Raw genomic sequence first — 10,596 nt, 5'->3', positions numbered from 1 at the left:
TCATTTTGGCTGTGAAATATGCGGACATTCTGTAAATGGAATTTGAGACTTCTTTAACCCACTATTAGCAGCAGTGTGCCTTAATTTGAAAGCAAATATTCATCTTTGTAAAAGAAGGGGAATTTCAACGTTTGGTGATTAAGCGTATTAAAATCGTCATATACATTTGCCTATTTTTATCTTCAACTCATGGGTCATCATGTTTCCCACGCCCAAACAAGCGTTACATTAGTTGACAAAATTAGGACCTATTGTAAATAAATGCTGCTTTGTTTAAAAAATTTGGGTATGTCAAAGAGCGATGTGTTTTAATTCTTGGAAAACCTTGAAGTAGAAGCTCGCAAGATTACAGCTAGTCTCCACAAGTGGTGCGGCTGATATCGCGATGGTTGGGTGCACATCAAATTCTTAAAAGCTGTTTATTTATTTACAGAAGCGTTATAAAATTGTCCAAAAATTGAAAAAGCCGGTGTAAAATTCCCCGAGTCCTTTATACTTCTAGTGTAGTCCAGTCCACGAGTATTTTCAAGGCGACTGGTAATTACTCAATTCTTGTTGAGAAAAAGAGCCTACGTTTTACTTACCGTCAGTAAATACTGGGAGTTAAAAATGATAAGAAGAGGTGTGTTTGTGCTAAGCAGTGGGTCCTCGTAGCTACTCCAACAATGTTGCTTGGAAGGCGCATATTGTGAACGCCAAACGCTGCAGTTTTCATGAGGTTTTACACATTAAAAACTTAATTTTTCTTACAGCGAATGCTTAAAAACTCGGTTTAATTTGAAACCAACAAGTTTTAATGTCATACACAATCTCACTTACGCGGTGCAATACCTGTTTTTGAACACAGTGCATTTATGGTATTTTTATCCCTCTAAGAAAACACAAATCTATGTCTGCTATTAGGAAAAATCAATTAGCACCCGGAAAGGGGTATTGATGAGCTCCCAGTAAAGCTTAGAATCCACATTACTCGTGTATGTTATCCTAGAGTTCCGTTTTGCATAGTTATCCCACGCGACTGTCCTATTCCGGTCCCTTCACTTTTTCCGTAATTAGCACTTGCTTGCCACTTTAGTGGACTTCAGCTGACAGAAAATTTTATCCGACTACGCTTATTCTCTTAGTTGGCCGCCAAACTGATGTTCGCACAAGTGCCAATGTGATAATAACAACGCCTTCTGGAGGAAGGGAACTTGAAAGTGAAAAGCCATAGCACTTATGAATTGTATAGCCTTTGAAAGCGTATTCCCGTTTTTACTTCCCATTTTATTATAGACACAATTCTACGCAACTTTACTACTAATTTTTAGTTTACAGTTGAATAGTTGATACAAAATTTGGCACAATGGGGTCTTAATTTCTGACGTCTTAGTGCTGCATGATTCAAGTCTTTTTATTTTGGGAAAAATTTGTTAGAAGGCAACAGCACTTCGATTCAGATCGGTGTAGATGACGTTTTCGATGGATCCCTTCAGATCCCCGTTGGTAGGAAATCAAAAATTTGCTGCTCAGTAATGCAAAATGAGACTTTTTATAGTCCTGGTACCCAAAGATACATGAATAGGAGTATCGGGCGCGCGTATACTCCCTTATCTTTATATAAGTAATAAAAACCAACCGTTTTTGAAGACGGACAACACCTGTCCGGCTTTCCAACTACCAGCCTTGGTTCCCCGCTAAAAATTTAGTGTCCCATTGTTCTAGCACAAGTTCTCTACCTACATATCTGCAATCCCATCAGCTGTTGCACCTATCGGATCTCAAACATCAGGCAACATGTGATGACTAAATGAGCAATTTATTCAGGCAAGTACGCTTTGGAGCATGTGAAATCTCCAATGACACAGGAAATGATCATCAAAGAGGAGCAGGTAGTTTGATGCCCTATAAGTAAATGGGGATGGGGAGGAAGGGAAAAGTAGAGTAAATTACATGAAAGAAAAATATGGGAATGTTAATAGACAATAATGCTAGATGATTTCTCTCCACACACCATCTCCATCAGCGCACAAATGCTCTGCACTGGCGATGCAACTTCACTTTAGCTTAGTCTCCTTTTCCGGAAGCTCATCCTTCCCCATCAGTCTTGGATTCAGTGGATGTGGAGGCGTGCGTTGCATCAGGGAAAAAGTATACAGACCTATAGTGGGGATAAAAGGAAAGATCATTGTGCTAGGATTTGATCCCCCTCCTGCCTCAGCCAAACAATTTTGCACCTGGCATTCCTGAACACTGGTAAAGGGGATCAGGTCGACGTATCGGTCAGAGCTGGGGACCCACTCATTTGCAATGGCGCCTTCAACACCACTCTCCATCTGTAACTGGTAGGCCACAAAGTGACCCGCATACAGAGTGTTGCCATGACGCACAACTACATAGCACAGAATATAATGGAGGGATCTGCCAAGACGATAGTTTAATTGAATGTGCACCCAGATGCGAGAAAATGCCAGTGATCAAGGTCAGCAGAGAAGGTGACAAGTTCGGTGTATTAAGACATCATGCCGCCGGCGGTAAAACTGCCAACATAGACATCCGCGATGGAAGCGTTTTGCTACAGTGGTACCCACACAGCACGCTGAATGTAGATGACATGAGGTGCCTTGTTGTTATCATTGTTGTTGCTGCCATGGAGGCAAAGCAATCGACCGACGACACAGGTTCTTGGCGAGGAAACAGACGGAGCTGCAATTTGACACTAGCGGTGATAGGTCGTTCACTATCGCCATACGACATTGAGGATAGTGGATTCCGGTGAGACGCTTCGGTGTACAAAACTCACCACTCAGCCAAGTCTCCACTGAGCAGCGGTACACCGCCGTTTCTTCAGACAACACTTTCTTCGTGTGCAGTCATCGCGACGTTTATACCAGCAAAGAACTAACCTAAAATTATTCAATTAAAATGAATAAAAGAGACGTTGTCGTTTTAACTCACTGGGATGGGAATAGTGCAGGACTAGGGGACAAGACGTAATTAACCATGATAAGAGCATATGATGCAAAAAACTGGGATGCAATGAACCGATGAAAGGAGCTGAGTACGAAACTAGCCAAAGTGCTGTACGCCATCAGTAATCGTGCTGGCGATAGCGACGTCAGCAGGCATATCGCTATTGGCAGAGATAGGTGGAAGGGGACAAAGACGCCAGACTGTGAGCAAATCCTCGACACCTCGCAGAACCGTCTCTCCGATCCGCTATCTTCCATTTGGTCCATAGAAGAGGCACACAACTCGTGGACATCCTACAGCGAAATGCACACTACTTGCAGCCTTCAATTTGGCAGATTCAACGCTGCCTACCTTCATTCTTTCGTCATTAGCACTCCACTTCCACTATTCTTCGCATCTCGTTTAATTAAAACTATCAAGTCTTGTTTAACAAGTCAATTAGTTTGAATGGATGTGCTGAAGGGTGCCACAAAAGGTTTTGGTGGAAATTTCGTGGGGAGAATGCGTGTCACATATACGCGACGCCAGACGGACACACCTCAAACTGCAGCAATGGTAGGTCAGTCAAAAGAGAGGTGCATTTCGTGAATGCCAAGTGATTAATAAACTGCCTCGGAGGTTACTTGTTTGACCTCGCAAACATTCGGCAAAAATATTACCACAAATTGTACCTTCACAACTGTGCAAGGCGACAGAGTACAGTCCAGAGAGGTGTTAAAGGGTTTCAAGGTTCCACCTACTATTCACACCCCCAACATCAATAGTAAGGTGCATACGGAAACATGATAGATCAACCGATCTTAGGCGAGGGATATCTACGTGAATAGTGAATTTGAGCATAATTTGTAATAAAGGTTCTACCCTCATAACTTTTGCAATGTTGGCCATCATAATCGAGTCAGTGCTAACAGCAACAGAATCACCCTGTGTTTGACATTCAAAATAGAACTAAGATTTGAGGCTTCGCTTAGGTCACACACGCGGCGCGTGGACAAGTACCCCTGCTAAAGTACAATGCGGCAAAGGCGACCCAAGCTCACAATGAGTAGTTTATTTATGAGAAAAATTAGCAAAAAACAGATTGCAGGTAATTTTTCCTTTGGTAATCATTACCTATTCGATTCATATGAATGCATGATCCAGATAGAATCCCAATCAACCACCCGATACATACTGCTGTTTGGAGAGAGCTCTTCAAATGACAAGTGACTAGATTCCACAAACCAAGGCATGATTAAAGTCGCGACGAATCGTATTTCCAGTACCGCTTATACCATTCTCTCAAGAATATGTTTGTCGACATTTAAGCGAGAAGCGCTCCACCGCATGAAGGTGACGATATAGCTTTAAAGGATCCGATGATACAAGGAACAACTGAGAAACTCACGACACGAAGAAATACACCCTCCTAACGTACTGCCTAAAGTAATGCAATGAAGAAGGCTGATTACTGTATTCTCGTCCAACGGAGAGCCAAATTAATGCTATGATAATCCACATGTCGGAAACTTGATCAGGTCATTTTAAACAGATTAAGCATATTTTTACAAGGGGAAGCAATGCATCTAAAGTAAGTAAACTTCCATGAATGACTTAAAAAGCAAGGTAATGAGATAAACTGACTAAAAGCACCTCCTGGTCAGTGAAAACCCTCCATACGGGGGATGGCAGTCTTTTCGGGCGATAAGTCGTGCAATTGTTGCATGACAGCATCGGGACTGACGAAACGCTCCGTGACTATGCGGCATCAGGCACGGCAAACCCCGCACCGGCGCAGCTCATTGCAGGAGATAGAGTCCTTCACATTTCTATTTTGAAACCGATTGTTGCGATTGAAGAGCTGTCGCTACACAAGTATACTCATGTTTGATACCAAGTTGGATAAACTAATCTAATAAATGCACCAATAATGATAATCTAAGCAACAAAACTCTCATCGGCCTTTAAGAGGGGAAGAGGAAATAAGTAAGACGGGAATTGAGGGGAAGCTGACCTGTAATAAATCGCAGCCGCGTAGAAGATCGACAACGACAGGGAAGGCGGAGAACGCATGACCGTGAGCGTTGGAAGCAATGTTGGCGCGGTCGTCGAGTCACGAGGAGGGACCCACCACGGCACTGCCCTTTCTGCCGGACCGAATACCGAAGGGCGATGCATGAGTAGGCAAATCATGAAGGACTCAGTTTAACCATATGAATAATTCCACACGTGCCTGAAACAACGAAAATGGAGAAAACCAACTCAAATTCCTCATCATACACAAGTCGTGAAGAGCAGTATGGAGTTCAGTACCTTCAGTATCCTCATTAGTTTCCTCCTTTGTCAATACCGCTAACAGTCTAGGAGGATTTTCTAAAGACTCTAGTTATTATGTTGTCCCTTAACACATATGCTACTCAGAGCATTTTTCGAGGGCCAATACTCGCCCTAACGACTAATTACCACTTTTGCGTGTTGTAAGCATAACTACATCGTGACGTGTAAACTGGATATGATGACAGATAAAAAGTGAGTTGCCTCCCTCACTCTCACGCTCGAGTTATATTATCTGCAAAATTTTCCATCCAGCTATGCACGACAATAAGCGGACATAGACGAACCGCAGTGAGCAAGCAGCAAAAAAATAAAAGAGCATACGGGAACAAAATGGGTCTAAAAAATAAAGCATTGAACGGCAATGCCGTCATTTTGAAATCACTACGAACTGGCTAGAGTGTCTATGGATACTTGTCTAGGGGTAGAAAAAGAATATAAACCGAGTCATAAACGCTTACGAGTGCAGTCTCGGCGACTAACCGCATAACACTCTTGGAAGAGGAAGCTCTAAATAAAGATCCAATGAGCATCAGGACAGAGGTTATCGGGCTCGTTCCACCACCTCTCTCTCTCTCTCCCACTCCCCTATACCTCTCACATTGCTACCATGGCTTTGCGTTACACTTGCAGCAACAAAACGGCAGCACCAACTCATTTACTCCACACCTGCGTCACACAAACACCAACTAACACCGACATACAATCTAATATCTAACTTTTTATGCTAGCAGCGTATTCGCACTGCTTTTCATGTAATTGGTGGAAAATAGTGAATTTTATGTTTCATTTATTTGGCATTCTATCTCTATGTCTTTTTTCTTCTCATTTGCATTAGCAAATTTTTGCTCAAGTTTTATTTTTCCCTTAAATTACCATTCACTTCCGTTTTTCTCGTTGTATTTAGCTTTCATTAGGAAGCATTTTTTCTAATCAGAACCATTATTTAGGAGCATACTCTACATTTGCGGTGTAAACCTTTCAAAGAATAAATCTTAAATTGGCATTTAATTCAGGATATGATCGTTAATATGAACTTACTTTAGTCAGCATTACTATAAATGTTGTAAATTTATTCAATGGAATGTCTTACATTCGCATTCAATTTTGCGGGCTCAAGAAGAAATGAGATCAACCCGACCGAAATTACCGCAGTCAGTACTAAGTTATTCAAGGGCCAGTCTCATACTTCATTCAATACAGCACGAATCATGTGTCCTGTCCCTAATCTTGCCAGCGCCAATGTAAATAGAGCCAAATTGTTCAAATGCACAGCTTAAATTCTTATTCATTTTGGCATGACACCGATGAATTGAGCTTATTGCAGCCAGCACTAACGTAAACAGAGTTAAATTATTCAAGAGCTGACCCTAAATTCGCCTTTGATTCGGCATGTTTTCGATGAAGTTTACGTAGTCTACCTACCATTACCGAAAACAAAGCTGACTTATTCACTTGCATATCTTCAATTTGCATTCAATTTTTCAGGCCCCCGATGAACTAAGATCAACCCAGTCAGCAGTACTGGAAATACATATGAATTATTCAAAAGCGGATCTCAAAGTCGCTTTCAAATCGGCATGCAATTGTTCATTTATTTACTAAAGTAAATGAAATTACCAACACACAGATGGTAGGTAATTTTACTGTAACTATTCATTACCCCCTCAATTCACATGCATACAAGATCCAGAGGAAAGCCCAATCTTCCACCCAATACGCACCATCATTTAGAGAGTGCTCTTTAATTGCTGAATGACTACATTACATGAATCAAGATACGACTAAGAAGTTACTACGACTGATAGTCCCATCACCACCATTACCACTCTATCGAGAATGTTCACACTGCAATGCAGGCGAGAAGTGCTTAACTATGTAAGAATGATGATGCGGCATTATAAAAACCTGATGATAAGAGCCAACTAAGTACCTCGCAACATGCGCAAACACACTTCCGACGTACTACTTCTAGTGATGCAACAGAGGAGAAAGATTGCTGAATTTTGGCGCAACAGGAAGCCAAATTTATGCTTTGAGAATCTACACATCGGAAAATTGATAAGCTTGATTTGTTTGAAATAACTTAAACACCATTTGCACTGAGGAAACACTCAATGAACATAAAGTGTGCAGGTTTCTATGAAAGACCCAAAACGTGTTTATAAGAGAAACAAATCAAACGCACCTGCTGCTCATTGACAGCCCAATTTCCAAGGGATGTCAGTCTTCTCGAGAAAGAGATGGTACAATCGCTATATGATGACGTCGAGACTATCGAAACGCTACGTGAATATGCGGTCCCAGGCACGGCGAACGCAGTGTCGACGCGGCCCATTGTTGGGGTTTCAGTCTTTCACATTACCACTTTGAGAATGCCTGTTGCGGTCGAAGAGCCGTAATTAGACAATTGCACTTATTTATGCTTGGTGCAAGGTTGAATAAACTAACCAAGTGAACACACAAGTAATACTAATCTAATACTAATCTAAGTGAGTGAAAATTAACATGTAATAAGAGTTGGGGGCGCATATAAGGTCGACCACGCCAAGGGCGGTGGAGAACGCACGACCGTGATCGTTGGAAGCAACGTTGGCGCTGCCCTCGAGGCCCGGGGAGGGACCCGCCACGGCACTGCCCTTTCTGACGGACCGAAAATCAAAGGGTGATCTGGGAGTAAGAAAATCACGAAGGGCCCAGTTTACCGATGTAAAATAATGCAACTCGTGCCTGAAACACAACGAAAACGGAGAAAACCGGTTCAATTTTCGCATCATGCACGAGTCGTGAAGAGCAGTAAGGAGTTCAGTGCCTTTAATATCCTTAGAAGTTTCCTCCTTTGTCAATACTGCTAACATAGTCTGTGAAGACTTCCAATGACTGTAGCTGGGATGTTACCCCTTAACACATGCTACTCAGAATAGTTTTCAGGGACCAGTATTCACCCTAACGAATAATAATCACTTCTGCAAGTTGTAAACAAATCTGCATAGTATCGAGTGCATTGGCCATGATAACAGCTAAAAAGTAAGTTATCTTCCTCATTTTCACATCCGAGTTATATTGTCTGCAAAATTTTACATGCAGCTATGCCCGGCGATAAGCAGACAGAAGAACTGCAGTGAGCAAGTGGCGAAAAACAACAGAGCATAAGGAAGCAAAATGATACTCGCATATGTGGACCTAAAAACAAAGCACTGAACAGTAATGTCGTCACTTCGAAATTACTACGAGTTAGCTAGAATGTTTATGAATACTTGCCTGGGGGTGGAGATGGAATACGAGCAATGTGAGGAAGAAAATCCATTACTCACAGAAGTCGACATTGACCCAGCCTTGTCTCAAACATTTGCGAGTGCATTCTCGGCGACTAGCAGCAGAACACTCATGGTAGAGGAAGCCTTAGCTGGAGACCAAATGAGCGTTAGGATACAGGATATCGGATGCATTCCATTCAGATAGAGAAATTTTCACCAATATTCCCTGCAAACCACCCGTAAAAATGACGAGTGAGGTGATGCAGTCTCAAGCATTCGTATGTGATTGTCTAAATGTACTAATAAGGATGTCCATTACGCACTTCCTAACACTTAAAGGCGTATCTACGCATAAATACTATTTGAAAGAGCATGACAGTAATTACCTGTTATGAGTAGATGTTCCTGATTCTCCTCTTTCCAAAGGTTATTCGAAAGTCAAGCGATTCTCCTCTCCAGCAAGTCCAAATAACGAAGACTGTAGGTTAGGACAGACCCCTTCGACACAAATAGCAAAATTGCCAACAGCCCCCACTTCCGACAGAGGCTAGTCAAATGCAATTAGCACAGAGCCATGGCAACCGATCACATTTGGTTATTCCCGACGTTCAACCCAGACACATTGGCCAAGAGAAAAAACGACTGTTAACACGTGGGGACGCTATATTCCTCACATGCGGATTGTCAAGGTGTAAAAAATAGCAAATGCCACAACCGATTCCTCTTAATCGCTTGCATCCCTTAAAAAACGAGTTTGATAAAACGACCTCCGCTGCACACCACAGGTTCAAAACACACCCATCGGTATTTGGACATAGTTCAAATATGTAGTCAAACAACCGAGAATATATTTAGCGAATTTGTGAAAATAAATTAGAAACAAAAGAACACAATTATTAAAACATTACTTTTACTATAATATGCCATAATAGAAATTGCATGCGTTGCAATTGAGTGTTTGTGTATTTATTGATATATTGTTGAATTCAAGTAAGCATTTTTTACATTTTAGCCTCGGTTTTACATATTCTGCTAGATTAAACACATTATTTACAAAGACAGCTTAAAACTACTTGTGATGAAAATACTTGGTTTCTATCCCCCCATTATTCTATCCTTTTACTCATGTGTGCGTTTGCGTATTTTCTATCTATTTGTTTGCCACCTTCGTGTAAAACAACCTTTTTTAAAGTTACATATTTTGATTTGTGCCACCACAGTGAAGGGTAGACAGACTCGCCTCCAAACAAAATTGATCTATTTGTATACAATGAACCTGTGGATCAGTAGATCTGGCAGAAACAGCAGAGTGGACCTTTTTGCTTGCAAATGGTAAGCACTTGGGTTCGCCTATCTATCTTTACATGTTCCCATCCCCATCTACCCAAATTTTCCACATGCTGTTGTCAAGTACGAAAATGTGGTAAAGTTTTCACCTACCATGCTTTTGACAAGACCACATACAATTAATGATGAGTGGTTAAAACTGAGGTCACAAGTCTTCACGTTTTTTGCAATACATGTGGGAATGTATAGCTTTTTGGGCAAAAAATTGCGACAGAAGGGGATAGTTTTCGAATGCAATCGGCACAGTTGGGTCGATTTAACGAAACTTGCTTGTGGGCTTGTCAATTGCCCTCGAATGTGAGCATTGAAGTATCGTATTGTGGCCTATTCTTGGTTGATATTGGCTTGACTGAGTAGGTCACGTTGACGTTCCTCCGAATGACTGTTGACCTTGAGTTGGGCTAGTGAATAATTTGGGCATTGCAATCACTATCATCGTTGACAAACTTCCCAAACTCAACGGGGTAGGTTGATAAACTGTTTTGAATGGGCTTATCGTTCCTGACGTGGTATTCTGAATACCATTTAGTGATGCTTAAGGCCATGAAGCCCTCCTTTTATCCTTTTTGCTGTGTAAATTGTCAAGTGTTGCTGGATTGCAGAAATGCACCACGAAGCTCTCCTAGAAGCAGATAGGGATGAGCCTGAAACACATGGTAGCGCGATATTAAATGCATGCAATTTAAAGTATCAAATGTTCATCCTTTGCAAGACTAAATTTTTAATT

At 41.6% G+C, this 10,596-nt stretch overlaps 1 protein-coding gene across 1 annotated transcript in view; it reads left to right on the top strand. All coding sequences in view use genetic code 11, as the record gives it.

Moving 5' to 3' along the window:
* Positions 1 to 713: 713 nt before the first annotated feature.
* Positions 714 to 10,596, top strand: part of EGR_09948 (hypothetical protein) — a gene marked incomplete at both ends in the record, with an annotated part of 12,557 nt that continues 2,674 nt past the window's right edge. Inside the window, 7 exons of the mRNA XM_024499197.1 lie at positions 714 to 718; positions 753 to 857; positions 1,807 to 1,871; positions 4,470 to 4,522; positions 6,818 to 6,898; positions 9,455 to 9,512; positions 9,581 to 9,854. Coding sequence (XP_024346381.1) covers positions 714 to 718; positions 753 to 857; positions 1,807 to 1,871; positions 4,470 to 4,522; positions 6,818 to 6,898; positions 9,455 to 9,512; positions 9,581 to 9,854 — 641 coding nt within the window. The remainder of the gene's footprint in view (positions 719 to 752; positions 858 to 1,806; positions 1,872 to 4,469; positions 4,523 to 6,817; positions 6,899 to 9,454; positions 9,513 to 9,580; positions 9,855 to 10,596) is intronic.

Source organism: Echinococcus granulosus, assembly GCF_000524195.1.
Source record: "Echinococcus granulosus chromosome Unknown EG_S00178, whole genome shotgun sequence".
Taxonomy (NCBI): Eukaryota; Metazoa; Platyhelminthes; class Cestoda; order Cyclophyllidea; family Taeniidae; genus Echinococcus; species Echinococcus granulosus.
Note: the sequence above shows the minus strand (reverse complement) of the source record. Positions and strands in the feature narration are given on the sequence as shown.